This window comes from Linepithema humile, chromosome 2 (genome assembly GCF_040581485.1).
Source record: "Linepithema humile isolate Giens D197 chromosome 2, Lhum_UNIL_v1.0, whole genome shotgun sequence".
Lineage (NCBI taxonomy): Eukaryota > Metazoa > Arthropoda > Insecta > Hymenoptera > Formicidae > Linepithema > Linepithema humile.
In genome coordinates, this window is record NC_090129.1 from 15,375,761 (window position 1) to 15,399,377 (window position 23,617).

Below are 23,617 nucleotides of genomic sequence, written 5' to 3' on the forward strand. Positions count from 1 at the left end.
AGTATTCGTTATTAATATTTTCTCTTTTGATTCTTTTTAGTATATATTTTATTTCGTACTTATCTCCTATTATCTTTACATTATTACTTATTTTTATATTATAAACCGAATTGTGAACATAAAACAATATTAAGTAGCAATAGTTGTTTAAAGTCTTGTTGAAATCCAATTCGTAATTTTCAACATTTTTAATTATTTGTGGAAATTCTACGTAATTTTTTGTTTTTCTTTCTTCCTTATTATTAAATTTTTTTCTTTTTATATTAATCTTTTCTTCTTTTTTGTAATCTATATCTAATAAAACTTCTGTGACGAAAACCTTGTCGTTATTCAAGTCAATCATATTTACTAATATATTGTCAGGAGGAGTATTAATTATTAAATTCCCGTATGTTAAAACATTCTCTTTAATATTTTCAATGACCGAATAAATATATATTCAGAATATTTATCTACATAATCGTCACTGTACAAGTAGTCTTCTAGTAGAGAAGTTATATCAAAATATTTGTAAAAATGAAAAACGTCCTCTATATATATTCTTCTATCGTTGTTACTTAATATATTATTAACAATTGACTCTATATTTTCATTTAGAATATAATTAACTATATTCAATGGATTTCTATCAAAACTAATTGATATATAAAAATAATCATTTATGCAATTTACTTTTATACCAAATGTAGTTAACAGGAATAGTCCTTTGAACAATTTTTTATCGTTGTCCACCCTAATGTTTATATTAAAATCATTTTCACACTTAGTTAGTATACACGAATATCCCTTTAACGTTTTTTGAATTTCGTTTGTAGAATTTTTGTACGTAGATTTTTTTTTTTTTTTTTTTTTTTTGAACCAAATGTATGATTAATAATATCTATTATTTCATCATTATTATACTTTAATATTATTAAGATATCAGACGGATCTATATTTTCCCATAATTTTATTAATTTTTTTTTTATAACTTCTTCGTTTGACAGATCTATAGACGTGCCTCCTAAATATTTCTTTCCATAGTTTATAAAAAATAGAGAAATTCCGTCAATATCGTAACTTTTTCTAAAATAATATTCATTTTCTAATTCATCTACTATTTTACTTAATTTATCATCAAAATCAAAATTGTATATAAAAGGGATATTACTAAATTTGTCATAGAATTTATAAATTAGATTCTTACATACATCATTATATGTAATACTATTGTTTCTTCTCTTACTAAAGAATGTCATAAAGTTGAAACATGTTGAACCGTTATATATTATATTATCGTTCTCTCCTCTGTGTCTGAAAATGGAATGTTCGAATAAATGTGATAGTCCTGTTTTGTATTGTTTTTATAATCATAATCGAATCCTTTATCTGTTATTCCTATAAAAATATCATATGGACTAAAATTATCTACAATAATTTTTGTATCGTTATTCAAACAAATTTTTTTAAAATTCATTTATTAAAAATATTAATAGTACAATATAAAAATACTACAACTACAACAACTTGATATACTATAGTAAAATATAAAAAATACTACATCTATAATAACTGATATACCTTTCTACTTTTTGTCATTTCTAATAGTTTATTAATAGTTTCTATATTTGATTTATTTGGTCGCGGATATCCATTTAGAACATATCTTCTGAGTACAACACAAAGATGTTTAACGTCTTGGGATTTCAGTTCGAAATCTCCTCCTATATATTTTAACATGTATAAAAGTGTATTCATTTGTTCATATAACACGTCTTGATCTACATTTTCTCCAAAGCTTCCGTTGTTATTAATAAAATGATAAATCTCGTCGTGTAAAAGTTTTATATTGTGTTGTATATTATAATCATGCAGTAGATATATAGTTTTGTGTAAATATGTAGTATTTTCTAAAGTAATATATTTGTTAAAATTTTCAGTATAATTTTGTTGTAATTCTATAGTATTATTATTTTCTTCAGATTCGTTCATATTCGCAATACACACATCATTATGTTTATATTTATCTATAATTAACACGCAAATAAACGAAATATCAATAATGTATAGTATAATTATATTAAATAATGAACTTGATAAAATATCAAAGATTTTCATTTTTACGATTTATAATGTAAGTAAATATTGTTACATTAGAATACTTAGACTGTATTAAATTTCAGTTTTATTATATATTATATATATACTTACAATTTTCCTTGTTAATCAATGAAATATTTAAATAATCGTGACATTCGTTATTCCAGTCATTCAACTCTCCATTATGTGTTTTACAAGTCCTTAGATGACATTCTTTATGATTACAAGTTTTTAATATCACAATGCTGGCAATATCAGGATACTGTATGTTAAAATAATCGTCAGTATAATATGGTGTATAATTACAGTAAGGTATAAATTGATTACTGTTTAACACTGTATTTATTAATTTGTTACTATTTTTTAAAAATAATTTGTTTTGATAAATTATTAACAACAAGCTACAGAGCCCAAGCTGGATTTTCGTGCTTAATTTATTAATATATTATAACAAATGTTTAGGTCAATCTAGACGTTTCGACCATCTGGTTGTGGTCATCTTCAGTAGTTAGTTATTATAAAATCCGGAACATATTAATAAACAATCGTTACTTATAAAACTAATTCGGATATTACAATCTTCTTATATTCGTTACATTTAAAAATTGTTTAGAAGGACAACACATCTTGAAAGTCATGCCTCTTCTAATAACACCAATCTTAAGATCATCAGGAAGGAAATCATGTTTTACATTAAACATACACGATGTCCTTTTTAAGATTTGAATTGTGGTTGATTGCAATTATTCTAAAACCAGCATGAACCAATGTCTACTTTTATCTTTATATTACTTGTTATTTATTAAAATTACTAAAAATATTCTTACCTCAATGCATAGCAGTACCGTCATGTTGTGTTTTCGTGTAAACTTTCTTATTTTAAAAAAACTAAGAACCAAAACTATTCGGTGTAACGAGTCAGTTTGCTAAAAATGATATTGGAGGTCCGTGTCGTTTGAGTGGACATGGCAAACTAGTTGAATATAATAGAGGATATATTAGAGAACTCGTATGTGAAGGAGATTCGTGGTGGGAGAGTGAGTGATCTTTAAGCAGTAAACAAATTGAGAACTGGCAAATACAAGTTTGGCAGTAACTCAGTATCGTTCTGCTTATTAAGACTCGTTTTTTGCCGTTTTATGTGCAACATCTCGGAAATAAGCCTTTTGCTATAAGACATTTCCTTGTCTAATATTTCTACATTCTCCCAATCCATTTCATGGTTTTTTTCTAATCTATGACAATGGATTGGGAGAATGTAGAAATATTAGACAAGGAAATGTCTTATAGCAAAAGGCTTATTTCCGAGATGTTGCACATAAAACGGCAAAAAACGAGTCTTAATAAGCAGAACGATACTGAGTTACTGCCAAACTTGTATTTGCCAGTTCTCAATTTGTTTACTGCTTAAAGATCACTCACTCTCCCACCACGAATCTCCTTCACATACGAGTTCTCTAATATATCCTCTATTATATTCAACTAGTTTGCCATGTCCACTCAAACGACACGGACCTCCAATATCATTTTTAGCAAACTGACTCGTTACACCGAATAGTTTTGGTTCTTAGTTTTTTTAAAATAAGAAAGTTTACACGAAAACACAACATGACGGTACTGCTATGCATTGAGGTAAGAATATTTTTAGTAATTTTAATAAATAACAAGTAATATAAAGATAAAAGTAGACATTGGTTCATGCTGGTTTTAGAATAATTGCAATCAACCACAATTCAAATCTTAAAAAGGACATCGTGTATGTTTAATGTAAAACATGATTTCCTTCCTGATGATCTTAAGATTGGTGTTATTAGAAGAGACATGACTTTCAAGATGTGTTGTCCTTCTAAACAATTTTTAAATGTAACGAATATAAGAAGATTGTAATATCCGAATTAGTTTTATAAGTAACGATTGTTTATTAATATGTTCCGGATTTTATAATAACTAACTACTGAAGATGACCACAACCAGATGGTCGAAACGTCTAGATTGACCTAAACATTTGTTATAATATATTAATAAATTAAGCACGAAAATCCAGCTTGGGCTCTGTAGCTTGTTGTTAATAATTTATTTGAATAATTTGAGCCAATATTATATTTTTAATTTAATTTGTTTTGATTATTTTTAGAAACGTAATCTCTAATTAGATAAAATTTAGATCTATATCTTTCATTATACATTATCATTTTATTAAAATCTATGTAATATACAGACCCGAAAGTTTTCTCATCGTAATTTCTATACAAAAGAGAGCATGTTTCGTGATTCACACAAAAATCTAAAAAATTAGATGCTTCTTTATTCAATAATACAATAGTTCCAAAATTGTCATATGACCATTGCATTTAAAATAAAAATATTAATGAAGTTAAATCTTTTCGAATATAAGTGATACATACATTGAACACAAAACTTCCAAATCAGAACACTTTTTTATATTTGAATTGGATAAATTCTTAAAGAAGTAATGTCTAGAATCTTCTCTTTCGTTTCTTACTACTGTTAGCGTATCAAATATATCCTGATAAGAAGTTATTAAATCAAAATGATAGCAGTCTAGAAGAACAAACTTGTTCGATTCGAATACATCTATCATTTCATTTATATCTATTGCGTATTCGTCTTGTGATTCCGATGTCATTGTTGGTATGTATACTTTAAATATACTATTTCCTTCATAATCCTGAGATAGTACAATTTTTATATTTACATCGTCTATCATAAAATTTAATTCTTCCGTTGATCTTTTCTTCATCTCGTCTTTAACTTTTTTTCCGTCTATTGTTGTGGTTACAATTTTCCCGTTGTCGTGCAATAATTCTCTAATTTTTTTTACTATTTCACTTTTTTTGTTTTTTTTCCAACTGTAATGTATTGCCATGTTCCAATCTATACCTATATATTTTTCAATCCCCGAAGAGTTAACTGTAAATATATAATCTTTGTCATTGAAGTATGTTTTAAACAAATATAATCTAAATAATGATGATTTTGACTTTTTGACATGTTTATTGTATCTCGATCTACATTCGTCAAGCGATAATTTACTTGGATCTGTTTCAGTCACAGAGTTAGCGTTTATGTAAAAATACCTTTGCATATCTCCTCCTCTTCCTATATCTATGGATAAATAATTATTATTTTTCCTATCATACTTGACACTTTTAACTTGAGGGGAAAACGAATTTAAAATAGCTTGTGTTTTAATAAAATTTGTTATAAAATTTAATGATATTCTTTTGCTATTATTTTCTATAAAAAATATTTAGTTTTATCTATATTTAAATATTTATTTGAGGTAACAGTCAAGTTATAAATTTTATTTAAATCGAAATTCTTTCCGTGTTCTTTAAATGTTTCTATTGGAGGTACTTTATTTAAAGTATGGATGTCTTCAGATTTAGTTATAACTTCATAACTATTTCCATAATAACTGTGATAAAAGAAGTTATTGGTTTTTATGCATCTAGGTATTACAAGTTTGTTGTACGCAAGTGAATATTCATAAATTAAACAGTAAGGAGTTACATAAAATTTAGGATTTAACGATTTTGTATTTTGTATTACAACGAATGATAATATTTCATCAAAATAGAAACTTTCGTTGTTTTTTATATTTATCCTCTTAAATACTTCATCTCCTGTAGACGAAAACTTTATCAAGTCTATTTCTATATATATACCATCTGACATAAGTATTAAGTTTGGTTTTATGCATGCTAATACATCTATTGTATTGTCGAGTTTGAATTTCTCATCTACAGGTTCGTTGTTGTTGTCCTTGTCCATAATTATAATTCCGTCTGTAACAAATTATACTAGAATTCCTAATAATACTTCATGGTACATAGAATTAGAGTATATTGGAAATGTAAAACATTTTGATAAAGACTTATTTAGGAAAAATCTAATAGATTGTTTTTCTCTAATTTATGGGGTTTCTAATATTTTTAACATTTCAATTTTAAAAAATAGAATGCCTAATATTTTGAAGACTAATTTCATTACGTTTAAAGATCTGCTTCAGAAAAATAAAACTAATATTTTGATAACAACAAAAGTAGACGGAGAGAAAGTAGAATTTAAAGTTAAAAACGGTATATGTTACATGATACTAAATAATATAATATATACATTGAAGACTAACATTAACAAAGACATAAAATTAGTTGGTGTCGGAGAATATGTAAAAGTAGAAAACAAAAAGGTGATATACCCGTTTTACATACACTTTATTAATAATAAAATTATGAGGAATAGACAGAAATCGTTACTATTATTTAAAGAGTTGATAAAAGATAATAGCTATAAAATTTCAAGTACAAAAGATAATAACGAATTAAAAGTAAGCAGAGATTCTTACGAATATAAACAATCTGATTTGCTTGATATCGATATAATACACAAGGACGTGTATGTACCAATTATACAATGTACCTAAGGACAAAGTTAATTGGGAATCAATATCTATGTTTAAATTATCAGAAGATTTTATCAGAGAGTTCGAGGACAGAGTGGATTGGAACCTTATATCTAAACGTCATACCTAATGTACCAATGATGATACGTAAAGTATATATGTACCTAATCGTATTTTCATTTATCACTACACTCTTACTTTCTAAATTACATACAAAGTTATAATAATTCTCATTTTCATCAGTATTTGACTTAACATTAATGTGAAATGTCTTGTGTAATGTGTTTCCTCCAATATTATTTGCAGATACTCCAGTATAAGATGTCTTTATAATTTTAAGATTGTTAGAGAATAATTCTTCTATTCTTTCTATTAAAAAAGACTTGCCAGTACCAGCCATTCCGTGTATAAATAAAAGCAAAGTTTTATCTTTATCTAGTTTATATTTAATATAATCAACAACTTTTTGTTGATCTTTGTTATACTCCATTATAGATTTTTATTTTCATTATATATTTTCATTTATTCAATCACTTCGATACAATCTTTAGTATATCTTAGTTTTTTCACTTTCTTAATAAAAACATTAAGAGATTTTTTAACCAATTTCAATGGATGATTTTCGTCGAAATCTTTCCATTTTACCTCAACAGAACAATTGAGTATATTTTTTTCCTTATTAAAGTCTAACGACGAAGGTTGATTCAGAAGAATATTTGCTATATTAAAGTTAGCGTTTCCAATACACGGATACTTATATTTTTCTAAAAAGTAATAGTTTCTGAAATGATTATAACCAAAATAAGGTAAATAGAAATTATATTTATTGTTTTCTATTATTCTTTCTGAAGGTCCAGCCTTTACTGTTGTATCTTTTTCAAAACCTATGTTCTTCGATACAAAATCTAATCCAAATATATATGGCTCGTATATTAAAACATCGTATTTTTTTGATTTGTAACTTCTTAGATCTTTACCTGCTGTATTATACGTGTGATCCCATAAATCTACTGGAATACTAACATCTTCTATATTTAATTCATCGATTATCTCTAGAGGAATTATTCTATTTTCTTCCTTAATATAATCACCTAATATATATTTAAATTTCTTTGAAATGTTATAATTGTCCGATCTTCCTCCTCTATTAAATTCAAGTACATTAGTATGAAACCATATTTTATTATTTTTTGGGACATTTCTTATAATTATTTTACAGTAATTTAGGTTATCAAATTTATAACTAGTGTTGTTTTCAATATTAACAAAAACGGAACCTCCCGGATATTCATCTTTGAAATTTTCAAAACTCTCAGATATTCTAATTAAATCCGGAAAAATTCTATTCCTAAAAGAAATTATATAATCCTTTTCTGTAGCATTATAGCCTGGATGAGATATAAAATACATATTATTGAATTGTGATGTCTTACAAAACCATCCTATTTCAGTAATTTTTTTGAATGTATTTGTAAAGAATTCTTCTTTAGGATTCACAGAATAATATTCGTCTCTTATATGGGAAAAGTTGTTTTCCTCTATATACTTATCTTCAATTTGATATAAAGATTGAATATTGTAGACTCTGACTAACAGTTTAACTTCTGGAATAATTTTTTCAATCAGAGAAAGTGACTCGCTAGCAAATTCTCTATCATAACTTATTATATCTGTCAATTGACCAATTTCAACTACAAACTCTACTCTGTTGTTCTTTGGAATTCTTAGTATCGAATGAGGAGGAGATTTATCGAATTGCGTGAATATAGGTATAAATAAGTCTAATTGGTTAAATATTGTATAATCTAAATGTTTACCTTTTTTGTAATTGCAGTAATCCTCTCTGTGTCCTACTATAGTATCGTCCTTATATACATTTGGAGAAAAATAAGAACTAAATATATCGAATCCAGTCAATTTTAATATAGATTTTCCATTGATATTGATTTCAAAAGACTTTATAAGTTTTAACCCAGGATAATCCGTATATCTTATTGATCCCTTGCCTTTTATCTCTGGTATCTTTATACCTACACAAGGAAAGTCTATACCATCCAATCTCGAATCTATTATATTAAAATGGTATCTACATCCTCTTATATAAGATTGTGAAAGATTTACTATTTGAGGACAATTAATTGGTAAATCTTTTATAGGAATTCTGTATATATCATTATTCTTATCATCAACTACAATGTTTTTAATAAGTATATCTTTCATTTTATCTTTTTTATTAAGAGATAAAATTTTGAAATAATATAATTAACTATCAAATAAGAATAATGGAGCTTAGTCGTATATGTTTGAGTGCAATTATAAATTCATACATAAAATATTATGATTGCAATGATAATAATAAAGTGTTCTTACAAAAACTATTTTCACATTCCAAAAATATAAAAAATGCTCATGTGTCGCTCTATGTATACGCATATAAATATGAGTATTTAAGAGACTTAGTAGATGTTAATAATATACACACTACGACTCTAACGAGAATTATGATTAAAACAAACTATAAATATTTATGTAATTTCATAGAGTTTTATATCGATTATATTGATTTTAACTTATTGTCAATTTTTGATATAAGCGAATGTATTTTAAGAAAGTATTCAAGTAAATTTGATATGACTTTACTATCTAGAATAAAAAAACTACCTGAAAGTATTATAATTGACGAAATAGATAGAGTAAGTATTAAAGATGTGTGTAAATTTCAAAATCTGTCAGAAAATTTTATACGACGGTTTTACGATATAGTTGAATGGAATTATATATCTAAATATCAAGTTTTATCAGAAGATTTTATAGAAAGTTTTAAAGATAAAGTTAATTGGAAATATATATCAAAATATCAAAATTTATCAGAAAACTTTATAAGAAAATTTAAAAAAAAAAGTTAATTGGAATTATATATCTTCGTCTGATAATAGTTTAAGTCACGATTTTATATACGAATTTAGACATAAAATAAACTGGAAAAACCTGTCAAAATGTTATAAAAATATTGATAAATCGTTCCTATTAAGATTTAATAAATATATATATTTTGACTACTTATATTTTAATTTGGATTGTCATATATATAATAATTTTACTAGTCAATTAGATTATACAGTGCCATATGAGAATATTATAAAAAGTATTGACTATCTAGATATAGATATGCTTATCAAAAGAAATAACATAACTAAAGAAATTTTAAACGACAATTCTGTGCGTAAGTATCATCACACTATATTTAAGTTATTGTTCCTAAATAAGAAATTAGAATTATGTGATATAGAAAACAGTGATTATGCTATAGATTATATGTTCCTCAGTAGAGAATACTCTTTAAGCGAAGACTTTATAGAAAATAATATTGATAAGTTGTATATTTACGAAATTATACGTAATCAAAAACTTTCTGTTAATTTTTTAAGGAAACATTCCAATGTATTTATACTTAATGATATTTTACAATATCATATAATGCCTGAAGACTTTATTGTAGATAATATAGATTATGTAGACTGGAGAATAGTATTAAAATACCAAAACATATCAAACTCGTTCATATATAATTTTAAGGACATAATTCCTTGGAAGTATGTTTTGTTATACTATAGAATAGATAAAGATTTTATATATAGGTATAGATACTATATAAATATGTATGAGGTTAATTTTAACGAATATTTTAGAAACAAATCAAAATATTTGGAATATATTACAGATATAACTTCTCAATAAGTTCATTAAATTGTCCTGAAAGTTCTATGTAATAATTTTTGCTATTATATTCTTTATTTATGTATTTTAAAAATATATATCTATCTTTTTTATTCTTTTCGTCCTTTAATTGATAAAATTTATTATTTATTAATTTCCTTTTTTTTGAAAGTTCAATACACTTATTCTTTAATGAAATAAAGTCACTTATATTGCTTGTTTTAGTATCTAGTAGTATTTTATAAATTTTATTATGTAATTCTATCATTTCCTTTTTTATATTGTACATACTATTTTTATATAAATAATATTCATTTTTGTACAAAAAGTAATTTTTTAAAAGTTTGAAATCCTTTCTATAAGGAAAGTAGAAGTTAATATCTTTAATTTTTTCTATATAATCAGAATATTCAGGAATATCTAAAGTTGTCATATTTACAAAATCTATCTCATTTTCGTTTGATGGAAGTTCTTCGTTAAAAACATAAATGGAGTATGATCCTCCTATTATATTAGAAATATTATTTGTTATTGTTTTCTCTTTACTCTTTAGGAATATAAAATTAAAATACTTATTCTTGTCAGTGATTACACAGTCATTGTCTACTTTAATAAATTTTAGGCAATAGTTGTATACATTGAAAAAACTCTTGTCCTTAAGATTACTTAAAGATATTATTTTACTGGATAAGTTAATGATTTCTTTATACATCTTATATAATGTACGATTTTTTTTTTTTCTATCATTTGAACAAACTATTATTTCATCGATATCATCAGATTTATATAAAATAAGTAATTTACACTTCAATTGTTTAATATATTCAATATGTTCATTCAATCTTATCAAAAATTCATTATATATTTTGACCAGCAAAGTTTCTCTGATGAAAATTCTCTTCCTAGTTATTGTATCAATATATTTGTAAGATAATTCTATATCTAAAGGTTTTATATTTTCTGAGTGTACTATATTCACGATATCAAACTCTTCATCATCGAATGGTAATTCTAAACAATATTTATAAAAACTATAATTTCCATATTTTATAGTATTTATTTTTATTCCGTAAATTGACATTTTCTTTATACCATCATTATCTACTATTTCATCATAATGGTCGAGAATTTCACAATCTGATATTTTGTCAAAAAATCTTTTCTTCTTTTCCTCTTCTATTTCGTTATTTATATTTTTAATATATGAATACTTCTTTACGTTCAGATAATTTTCAAAGTTACAGTTATTAAAATACTTGGTGTTAAATAAATTCTTTCTATTGTTGTATTCATTGATAAAATAATATTTATCTATTACATCAGTTATTAGTTTATCTTTATCATAAAACTTTTCATACTTCTTCTTATAATCAATATGTTTCGTTCCTCCTTTACAATCACTTTCATCACTGCACTCTCCAAATCTGACTCTGATAAAATTTTCTATTAGTTTCAGTCTTTCATCTATTCTTTTATGATGATCTGAAGTCTCTTCTATAAATTTTTCTAGAGATTTGTTAGTTTTACAACATTCTTCAATATTTTTTTCCAATATTTTTATTTTTTTACTATTATCTTTGTCTTTATCAATTATCCGTTGTATTTCCTTCGCACCTGTATTTATATCCTTTAATAAATTAAATTTTTTCTCACTAACGTTTGAAATGTTATTTTTCATAATAGATAACTCGTTTTCAGATTTATTTACTCTGTCTTTTAACTCTTCTATAATTTTGTATATTTTATCAAAATAAGAATTATTTCTTGTATTTATTTCACTTACAATATCAATGATGTATTGTTCCAATCTTGGTTTCTCACTATCATATTTACTTTCTAATTCATTTAACTTTTTCTCTATGTTTGTAAATTGAATATCAACTTTATCTGATAATTTTTTTTCATCTTCATTAATCTTTTTAATACCCAATCAGCAAACAATGTTTTTAAAAATGTTTTTAAAAACATTTTTAAAACATTTTTAAAAACATTTTGAAAAACGTTAAAAATAATGGGTTAAGTCCCCTTTTTCTCATTAAAAAAATATTTATTTTAACATTTGATAAAATGTTTTTATAACGTTAAAAAATGTTTATTTTAATATTTGAACAAATGTTTTTATAACGTTACAAAATGTTTATTTTAACATTTAAAGAAATGTTTTTATAATGTTAAAAAATGTTTATTTTAAAATTGGAAAAAATGTTTTTTTAACGTTATAAATACGATTGTTTAACATTTGAAGAAAATGTATTTTCCAGATTTGAGAAACGTTTTTTTGAAGATTTAAAAAATGATTATTTAATAAATTAAAAATATAATATTGGCTCAAATTATTCAAATAAATTATTAACAACAAGCTACAGAGCCCAAGCTGGATTTTCGTGCTTAATTTATTAATATATTATAACAAATGTTTAGGTCAATCTAGACGTTTCGACCATCTGGTTGTGGTCATCTTCAGTAGTTAGTTATTATAAAATTCGGAACATATTAATAAACAATCGTTACTTATAAAACTAATTCGGATATTACAATCTTCTTATATTCGTTACATTTAAAAATTGTTTAGAAGGACAACACATCTTGAAAGTCATGCCTCTTCTAATAACACCAATCTTAAGATCATCAGGAAGGAAATCATGTTTTACATTAAACATACACGATGTCCTTTTTAAGATTTGAATTGTGGTTGATTGCAATTATTCTAAAACCAGCATGAACCAATGTCTACTTTTATCTTTATATTACTTGTTATTTATTAAAATTGCTAAAAATATTCTTACCTCAATGCATAGCAGTACCGTCATGTTGTGTTTTCGTGTAAACTTTCTTATTTTAAAAAAACTAAGAACCAAAACTATTCGGTGTAACGAGTCAGTTTGCTAAAAATGATATTGGAGGTCCGCGTCGTTTGAGTGGACATGGCAAACTAGTTGAATATAATAGAGGATATATTAGAGAACTCGTATGTGAAGGAGATTCGTGGTGGGAGAGTGAGTGATCTTTAAGCAGTAAACAAATTGAGAACTGGCAAATACAAGTTTGGCAGTAACTCAGTATCGTTCTGCTTATTGAGACTCGTTTTTTGCCGTTTTATGTGCAACATCTCGGAAATAAGCCTTTTGCTATAAGACATTTCCTTGTCTAATATTTCTACATTCTCCCAATCCATTTCATGGTTTTTTTCTAATCTATGACAAGAAATGACAGAAGGGGATCCCGTTCTTTTATTTATATCCGACTTGTGTTCTTTAATTCTAGTTTTCAATTTTCTCTTTGTTTGTCCCACATAACTAGCCTCGCAATCATGACACGTTACCTTATATACTACATCACATTGGTTCATGGATTCAATAATGTCTTTCCCTGTTTTTATAAACCTATTAAGTTTATTGTTACACGAAAAGGCTAAATGATGATTGTATTTTTTCATGTTCCGTGTGAATTTATCAAAAGTTTCTTTTATATATGGTATCGTAAAATAACCCGTTTTATCATTGCTATTTTTGTTTTTATTACAACAATTATTGCTAAATTTTTTAAGTCTTTCGTTAATACTATTAAAAATTAATTCCAATGGATAGCCGTTAATTAAAAGTAGGGAAATCATTTCCTCGATGTTCTTGTGCCAATATTGTGGGTGTGTTAACTTTACAACTCTGTCAAATAAGCCAAAGATAACACCTTTTTTGTGTGCCATGGGATGATGCGAATAAAAACTTAAATATCTGCCCGAAAAAGTAGGTTTGTGGAACAAATCAAATTTAATAAAATTGTTTTCCGATATTAGTTTAACGTTTAGGAAATTGATATGATTATTTATTCCTTTTTCCAATGTGAATTGTAATCTGCTATGCATTGAGTTGAATGTCTCCAAAACTTCGTCTAAATGATTTTCTGGAGCCGTAAATAGTATGTCGTCAACATACCTAAAATAAAACGGTAATTTGTAAGGTAGACGTTCGATTGCTGAATTTTCCAAATCTTGTAACACAAATTCTGCTATTATTGGAGAGAGAGGAGAACCCATTGGAGTGCCAAAAATTTGTTTGTAAATTACTTTATTAAAACTAAAATACGTTGAATTTAAAACTAAATTGATACCAATTAAAAATTCTTCTATTGGTATGGAATTGTACCTTCTAATCCATTCCCATCTGTTTTTTATGCTTTCTATTGCCTTTTCAACAGGAATGTTCGTAAAAAGAGAAACAACATCTAAAGAAGCAAGGCAATGATCCGATTCTAAAAAAACACCGTTCAACTTTTCAACTAGATCAAAACTATTTTTTATGTTTCTTTTCGAATTAGGTACATTGTTTGCAAGGATTCCATGTAAAAAGTTAGCTATCTTATATAACGGGCTATTAATCGAAGATACTATTACTCTGAGAGGATTTGAAAAAATAGAAGATTTGAAAAAATATTTTTTTATTATTTGAAAATGGGTTAAAATTGAATAAATGAAAATGAACAAACAACATTTTTTGGTTACCAAAGAAAGTATTTTTATGTATACTTATACATAATGTAACATCAATATATTATATAAGTAATAATATGTACTTTATAATTAAAATATATAATAAAACAAAAATAAGGGTACTTATGGATGTTTTATGAGATACTTTTATCTATTTCATCACAGTCTTTTTCACTCAGGTCATCGCCTAATTCGTCATCGTTTTCAGAAGAACCGCTTTCGCTATCATCGGTAACATCTTCTGGGTCGTCTTTCTTATTGTTATTGACGTTTTTGCTAATACAAAATAGAAAATAGATATTACTAAACGTTCAAAAATATAAATGTACCACAGAGTGGCTTCGATGGCTTCATATCAGGCATATCAACACTATAATTACAAATGTAAATAAATTACATACTAATTATTAATTATATTACTAATTATTTTGTTAATTTATAATTGAATACACTTTAATTACTAAATTACATGTTTAATTGAAACTAATAATACAAGGTTTTAAACATTTTATATTTTACTAATAATATTACAATACAACATATATGTAACTTTCAACTTACATAATTTTAAATCAACATATAATGTAATATTTAAATTGGATTCAATTACAAATTTAGAAAGAAATTAGAAGTTAAATTATTTTCAATTACACATTTGTAAAGTAATTAAAAGTTAGTTTTAATTAAAACAAATTTTACTTTTAATTATTTTTTAAAATTTGTAATTGAAACAAATTTAACTTCTAATTATGTCATTGAATCCGATTTAATAGCTAAATTATACGTTTAATTAAATGTAATGTAAAATGAAAGTTTTATATGTTATACAAATCGCAAACTTGTTTAAAAAAGTTTAAAAATCGACGGGAAAATATTTTAAAAATCGTAATATTACTAATTTTTTAAGCAATTTAATTTAGTATTACATACGTGCGCAGTCAAGATCTGCTAAAAAAGTGTTATAAAAAAACTAAAATATGTAATATTTACTTTTTTAAACGAAAGGTGGCTTGAGCTAACCAAGGTCCTGCATTCCGCCCAAATGTGGTATTATTGATCATTGGAAAATCCATAGCTACTGCTTCTATAAGAAAAAAATACAATATAAGAGCACACAGTATATCTCTATCAGGCTCAATTACATTTATTTATTGGAACAGGTCTATTTGTGAGACAATAAAATCTTACCAATCATTATTTTGGCAATTCGACGATTTGATAACTTTATCTTCGTTCCTCGTTGTCCTTTCCAATTGAAAACACTTGCTACTTCATCGTCCAGAACTAACCGGAGTATGGAATTAATCTGTTTTTTTAATGGTTCTCCCATGACTCCTGAGTGTAGCGCTTCGACCTAAAAATTATATATAATTATAGATAATGTAACTAAAAAATAATGTAGCAAGAAAATAAAATATCTCACCACTTGCAAATAAAAAGTTTCTTTTTTTAGTTTACGTTCGACGATGCGTAATTCTTCTATGTTTTTTACAAGAAACTCGTCCAAAACATGGACAGTAGGAGTCATCATTACGGTTGAAGGCTTCTTCACCATTGCCGCTGTTTCCAAGAAACTTTCCATATTTTTGTCAGTTTTGCGCAAAGACATTTTGCACGAAAACACTTCAACTGAAAGTAATCGAAAACATAAGTTTTATTTAGGGTTGTTAGTATAAGTGAGAGAGCAACAATCTACTTCACTATCTGTTATATCTTCATTACTCTGTATATATAAACGACATTTTCAACATACCGTTGAGATAACAAATTGCATCGGCCAGAGATTCCAGTGTGGCCACTCCTCCTTCGATATAAGCACACTTGTGATTTATTTTCGAAGGTATTTTACATCCTATAATTTTTGAAAAATGTTCAGCACTATACACTCCTGGCTTATTTGTTGCACGGTTCGAAGTCGGCATCTTCGTGACGAGAGAATCCTCTTTTGCGGGCTTTAGCCCCTTAGTTCCCTTGTCATCTATCGATATTTCATCACATGAGCTACAATTCGGCTGCTGTGCATTGTCCAATAATGAATACTGATTATCCGTTACATCCTTTATATTGCTCAATGACCGGCTTGCCTGTTCAGGCTTGCTTATATTCCCCAATTTCGGAATAGGTGGTAACATCGTCTGTGTAATTTGCTTTTTCTGGACGTTTTTATTGTGCGAACCGACAAAACGCTGCGTTGTTTTTTTAAGTCGTTTTCCTTTGCCTTTTTCTTCAAGATCTGAATGTAGTGCTGCATTCGGATTTTTATCAATTTTTACTAGCATTTTCATGCCCCGATCATAGTTTTCTGCAAAAGATTATGAATTTTATATATTAGGGCAAGAAAGTGTAAACCATTGTAAGATAAATTATATAAGAAAAATTATCTCATCTGAAATTTACCAATGCCTTGTTCAATCTTTCGGATAGAAAAACAATTCCACTCCGGATTAGCTTTTGCACACTGCTTGACTAATTTATGAATGGTCCCTTTGTGTTCATTTATCGGGTACCAGCTTAATGTGCCCATCGTCGTAATCCACGACGATGGAATCAGATCATTGAAACCTTCAACATTGTCTTCCTCGTCACTTTCAAAGTGAACAATTGACCAAACTGTCGCGTCGTTAACGGTAAATGTTTTTTCAGCAGGTAATTTTTCACATGATTCAGTCATCGTTGACAAACCGTCATTAATTGGTGAATTTGTTTTATCAGTCATCTCTGTCATGTTCTGAGGAAATCGAAGCAATACATTTATAAAACATTTATATAATTTTATAATTACATAAAATTAATGAATAAACAATATTATCAGCACATAATGGATAAACAACATTATCAACACATAATGGGCAGACGATGATAATCTGTAATTGTATGATATGTGAAGAATTTAAAAATACACGCCGAAGAATAGTGTACAGGATTCTGAAAATGTTTTTTACACACATTAAAAAGTAAAATTGATAATGTTGTTTAATTAAAGTGCTCGAAAATTGCATTTGTTTCTCATGTGAAGCATGCTCTTTACGATGCAAGAGCTTCCACAAATAAGTTTGAAAATTGTTATCATACTAGGCATGCTGTCGTTATATCTAAAAACTTAAAGTACTAATCCCCCTCTCTGTCATTGATACATATTGTTGATCTCAATAAAAAAATAAGATTAATTTACATAAACAATCATAAAAAAATTATATAATAAACTCAAGTATTTTATTATTACCTTTTTAATGTTTCTTGTCGTATTTGAATCGAATGGGGATATGCGCGTGTATAAAATGAAAGATAAGTGAAGAGAAAAAATGCAATGAAAGAGAAAAATAAGATAAGTGAAGAGAGAAAATGCAATGAAATAGAAAGAAGATATAGTGATGATTAATATACTCAATTAAAGCGCGTCACAATGTAAAATTGACGATACAATGTAGCCAGTTTTGTACGGTAACTGAACATATTTTATGGTAATTTCTGACAATGGCCACATTTTAAGATTAGACAATTTGTTAACTTTAAATACTCCCACTCGGGAACTCGCACAAGGTGTAGTGTAAAAGTCGCATTTGTTAACAAATTCTCTATCAATCACGATTGGAGCCTGCAAAAGGTCAGAAAAAGCTATGTTCTCGACTATTATAATATTTCCGGCAGCAGTGCCACAACAATTGTTAGGACTTTTATTTATTAACTTGAATTGTAGAAGCGCAACACCACGATACTGGTGTCTACAAGCTGGTAGCAACGGACCAGTATTATGAGGATAAAAAAACTTCGGATAATGATTATTTTGCAGTTCTGTTGAATTATCAGACTCAAATGACATTATTTCTCCAATTCGTCGTCCAATTTGTTCAAGCGGTTTACTGCGACCTCTGACTTTTCTCTTTATGTTCTGCATATAATTTTCAAAAGGAAATGCTGATACCGTATCCAAAGAGAAATTATCTAATTTATCTGCAAAATAATGGGCATCGTCAGCTATATGTATATTATTATGGAAATTGTGGGCAATAAAATTTTGATTGTATAATATTGCAGTCAATTCAACAAAATGTTTCAGAAGATCTTTGGCAAATTGACGAAATTCCTGCTCTTTACACAGATTCGGGTTTAATAAAATCCTCATTGCAAAATGGAATTCCAAGAAATGAAGATATTTTTCTTCACTAAGAATATTTTTCAAAACAACTGGCCCTATATACAAAATAAATAGTCTAAATTCCGTTGCTTTCCACCGTAAAATAATATATATCTCTCTAGGCTTTCTTGCAAACTCTGAGGGAATACAGCATTGAGATTGAACGAGACGATTTGACAGTAATTCAATTTGAGCAGCCGAAAGTCTGTAAGGAATTTCTCCCTTGTACCACATATTCACGATCATCGTACGCATTACACCAAGGCATTGTAAGTGTAAATAATCTAAAATAAAATGGTGTACAAAATCTAAACCTAAAATTTGTGTAAGAGGAGTATCTCGACGTCGAAAATTACGATCTCTCCATTCCAGAAAATCTTCACACGTGCGAGTAGGACTCTCTAAATCAACGAAGATTCGTCGTTTATCTGAAGTGACACCTCGGACAGTGCATCTAGTGCAGGAATGAAATCCTGTATGCGCTACTATTCCCATTATATAACTTTTTGCTGGGGCATCGCAAACAAAATAAACACCATCTAACTGCACAGTCTGATTTTCGAAATTAATGCCATTTTCATTGATACTATTAATTTCGACAATGAAATCTTGCAAGTAATCCTCTAGATTTGTAGGTTTCTCTTTACCATAATATACTCCTATAGGAAACACTTGTTTACGCAATTCTGGAACAGATACTATACTGCATAATATGGGATACACTTGATCAGGCGAACTTCTGAACAGAGGTAATCCGTCAATGTTAATTAATAATTTAAAAGACCTTACGTTTTTCAAGTACTTGGGGGCAATTTTTAATAACTGTTTTTTTAATCCAATATGAATGTAATGGCCAGGCTCGACAACTTTTTTCATTAATTTTACATTTGTTTTCAGCAGTGTGCGTGCATTGACCGGGAATCTAGGCTCTGTTTCACTATCCACAAAACACTCGTGATTTTCTTTTAGTCCTATCAATAAATCTGAAATGGCTTCATGCGTTATGTTGTGCTTTAAAGCCCAACCGCGAAGAAATTTCAACACTTTCGAATTATCAGAAGCTGAATATTCGCTAGATTCAGAACTCGAATTGGATGGGGAGTGTGTGCGATCGGGAGAATCATCACGATCGAGATTGTCATATAAAATATCATCACCTATTCCGTAATCATCACTATCCCAAGTTTCATAAGCAAAATGTTCAGAATAGTCAGAATGATGCGAAATTTCAGAATGATGCGAAATTTCAGAATGATGAGATAGTTCCGAACGAGGAGAAAGTTCAGACTGATGAGAAAGTGCATAATGAGCAGAAAGTTCAGAATTCTCTTGGTCGAGTTCAATTGAGGAATCTGTTGAATTAGGTTCCTCTACATTTTCAGCGATAAGTCTTCGTCTTTTGGCTTTTTTGCTTAGTTCATGGAACGGTATGTCTTTTGGCATGTTTTTTCTTTGATGAACTGTAAATAAATTTAATTCTGCTAATTTCTAAGAAAGTTATCATTTTTGAAATATAATATTGGCTTAATATATTAAATATGATTCAAAATTGTTAATATACAATATTATTGACAAGAAATACAATATTGTATTTATGTTGGTTAACAAAAGGCTTTATGTGTATGCAGGTCTTGATCAAGGACCACGACTTAAGAATGAAAAAGAGTTTAGGTATCAAAAAGTCTGAAAAATTACACAACAAACTAAAGATCCCCGACATGTTTTCCCAATACACATATATTGAGCCTATGTATGTTTCCGAGTGATAGCTGCATTCTTCGCCACATTTGAATTGCTGACACCCGGGCAACCACCCGAAAGCCACATTTAATAATTTTTAATAATTTTAATAAAAATTGAAGGCTTTGACGGTTGACGCCATTGGCGTATGTGTAGGCTAGTCAACCGTAAAAGCCTTCAATTTTTAATCATATTTAATATTTTAAACCATGTCCGAGATATTATATTTGAAGGTTGAAAACTTTCCTTAAGATTTTAAGAAATTGACAGAAATAACTTTTTAAGTCGTTAAAAATTGTTATATTTAATCTTTTGAAAACATTAGCAATCAGTTATTATGTTGCGATCGGATTGAGACATAACCATATATATTATGTATTTAATTACCAATACTTTAAATGAAGCACATAATAAAATATTGCAAAAAGTTATAATACTATAATCCCGGATAAAAATTAAACCGTATGGCACATTTTTTAATTTATGGTAGATCTATATATACAGCAAGCAAAATTAAAATAAATATTTGATAAGTAATGCCCAAATCAGGGAATAAAAATAACTTACATTAAAATGAATCAATACTACTCTCTTAATCTGAATTAGTAAAGAAAACTCACTGATCTTCAATATATATAAGTCACAATGTGCTGCAGTTATACATAAGTATACCACTGCGAATCAGTGAATACTCACAGATTGATTCAGTGAAATTAACAACTTATCACTGATTTAGGCAATGAAATGAATGATCTGTAAAATTAAAATTGCCATGAATGAAAATACAAAGATCGTATTACTAAAATATACTGCATTAAAATAATCTATTACAATGGTATGTTTATCATATTAATACTTAGAAAAGAAACGACACCTTTTGTTTTTTTTATATTTTTGTATAAACTAAACATTCTAGACAGCAAAAACTAAGTATAGCCAAAAGAATATAAATAATATATTAGCAAATTCAAAGAGGAACAAAAATGTGAATATGCAATCAGAAAGTGATCTCCGCCGAGTTTAATAATAATTTATTTCTATTTCTTCGTGTAAATTTAGTTTCTGTTATGTAAATTAATTAATTATATGAAGTATGTACGTAGACTCTCCATGCACACAATTTATCATTCTGCTCAGTGTTAAACCATTTTCATATTGACTGCATACGTACAGTTAAAAATGGATTTTTCTAACTGTTTTCACTTTTCCCAAATTTTGTTTTACAAATATTGTTCAAATATATTTAAATCACTAGCATTAACATGCACATATTTTAAGCAAAATGATTTATGCAGGAATTTAGTTCACATTGTAATAAAAGTAAAAGAAAGTAAAAAATCCACTTTTAACTGTATACGCATGCAATCGATATGAATATTGTTTAACGTTGAGCATAATGATAAATAGCATGGACAATCTACATACATACTTCATATAATTTATTGATTTACATAATAGAAACTGAGTTTAAACGAACAAATAGAAATAAATTATTATATAAACTCAGTGGAATTTTTTGATTGCGCATTCACATTTTTGTTCCCCTATTTGATAAAATATTATTTATATTTCTTTGGTTATACTTAACCTTTGTTACTTAGAATGTGTTTAGTTATACTAAATATGAATTGATATGAAGCTCATATGTGTACATATTTCATACTTGTCATATAATACACAAACATTTTTTAACTATATTGGGGGAATTTGCTGCGACAACTTGTCTACAAACTAGCTATGACAAATATGATAAGAAATAAGGTATTACTTACTTGATTGATCAAAAGCTTCTGAAATGTTATAAACTTGCACTGTGAATCCGTATTCAGAGCAATTCAGAGTTCAACCGCACACGCTTTCCTGTAAAATACTATTATAGGTTAGACAAAATCGCATAATATTTGGGCTGCGTTCCGTTTCACGCATATGCGCGCATAATATATAATATACGTAACGTGTACTGTAGATAAATGCGCGCATATGCGTGAAACAGAACGCAGCCTTGGTATCACAAGTTTTTACGTAATTTTCTATGATTTGTTCACAGTCGTACTTTTTCGTAAGTATTTTAGTTACCGTACACTGCAGCGGTATAATGATGATTTGCCGATGGACATATTTTAACCACCGACACAAATCGATGAAATATAGCAATGTAAATTTTTCCACTTGTTTCTTTTATTTCCGATACACACAATGTATATATTATATAGATCGAGGGCTCGTGAAAAAAAGTCCTTTCCTCGATCAGCAATAAATTCCAGTCCAAGCAATAAAATTTGCATCAGACACGTAAGTGCAAAATTTAAGGTTATGCAACGATACGGTAATAATGGTTATATATAATAAATTATTAAAATGAAAACCTTTATTTTCTATGAAGCCAATTTACTCTGCATCAGCAGCGAAGTTTTTTTCGGGATGATTTCTCAAGTCCTTTCGCTTTCGAATCAAGGGCATTCAAGGGTAAAGCCTCTGATCTGCAGGACACAATAATGGCTCCTGCGCCTCCTGCACACCAGCGCGATGCGTGTATATATAAAAAAGCTTCTTCTTCTTCTTCTTCTTCTTCGGATTTGGTTGACACCGAACCGCGTAGTGCAGGCTCATACGACCATAAACTGGTTATTGTGGGACAATCTGTCGTTGAAATCGGAAAACTCTGCGAGCTCGAAAGCTCTAACCGGGGAGAGTGATAGAAAGGGAGAGGAGAAGGGGAAGGAAAGGAAAAAAACTGTGTATATAAACAATAAACCTGGTTTCGCTCACGCCGCGCGCGCGGAATATATGTATAATATAGGCCGGTATTCATACCCGGGAAAAAATGCCCATGCTTGATCATACATAAGAATACATACTCATGTGTGGAGACTCCATACATGTGTCTATGTATGGATTTTGACCTGACATGGTCATGTACAATCATATACGCCCATGCACAATTATTCACGGTTGTATACAAGTATATATGGCTGTATATGATTGTACACTGCCATATACGGCCATGTATCAGGTTAAAAATTAATAAATAATG

General features: G+C 27.8%; 1 protein-coding gene and 2 long non-coding RNA genes across 5 annotated transcripts; 1 reads left to right on the forward strand and 2 right to left on the reverse strand.

Moving 5' to 3' along the window:
- Positions 1-869: 869 nt before the first annotated feature.
- Positions 870-3,357, reverse strand: LOC136998192 (uncharacterized). Its single transcript, XR_010888829.1, has 2 exons — positions 2,907-3,357; positions 870-2,827 (listed from the first exon to the last, which is right to left on the reverse strand). It is a non-coding gene; the product is annotated as an uncharacterized lncRNA (long non-coding RNA).
- A 42-nt stretch (positions 3,358-3,399) lies between these two features.
- On the forward strand, positions 3,400-3,993 carry LOC136998193 (uncharacterized). Its single transcript, XR_010888830.1, has 2 exons — positions 3,400-3,711; positions 3,791-3,993. It is a non-coding gene; the product is annotated as an uncharacterized lncRNA (long non-coding RNA).
- Positions 3,994-10,984: 6,991 nt separating this feature from the next.
- Positions 10,985-23,382, reverse strand: LOC136998191 (uncharacterized). Of its 3 annotated transcripts, XM_067350634.1 has the most exons (9): positions 22,950-23,382; positions 22,356-22,453; positions 17,106-17,436; positions 16,462-17,010; positions 16,132-16,337; positions 15,897-16,062; positions 15,699-15,792; positions 13,009-14,984; positions 10,985-12,929 (listed from the first exon to the last, which is right to left on the reverse strand). In XM_067350634.1, the coding sequence occupies exons 3-8, from the start codon at positions 17,431-17,433 to the stop codon at positions 14,843-14,845; spliced, it is 1,485 nt and encodes a 494-aa protein (XP_067206735.1). In that variant the 5' UTR covers positions 17,434-17,436; positions 22,356-22,453; positions 22,950-23,382; the 3' UTR covers positions 10,985-12,929; positions 13,009-14,842. The 3 variants fall into 3 exon arrangements, with proteins under 3 accessions (XP_067206735.1, XP_067206736.1, XP_067206737.1); XM_067350635.1 differs by lacking the exons at positions 22,356-22,453; positions 22,950-23,382 and having other exon boundaries at positions 17,106-17,877; XM_067350636.1 differs by lacking the exons at positions 10,985-12,929; positions 13,009-14,984; positions 15,699-15,792 and having other exon boundaries at positions 15,807-16,062.
- Between the last annotated feature and the right edge of the window lie 235 nt (positions 23,383-23,617).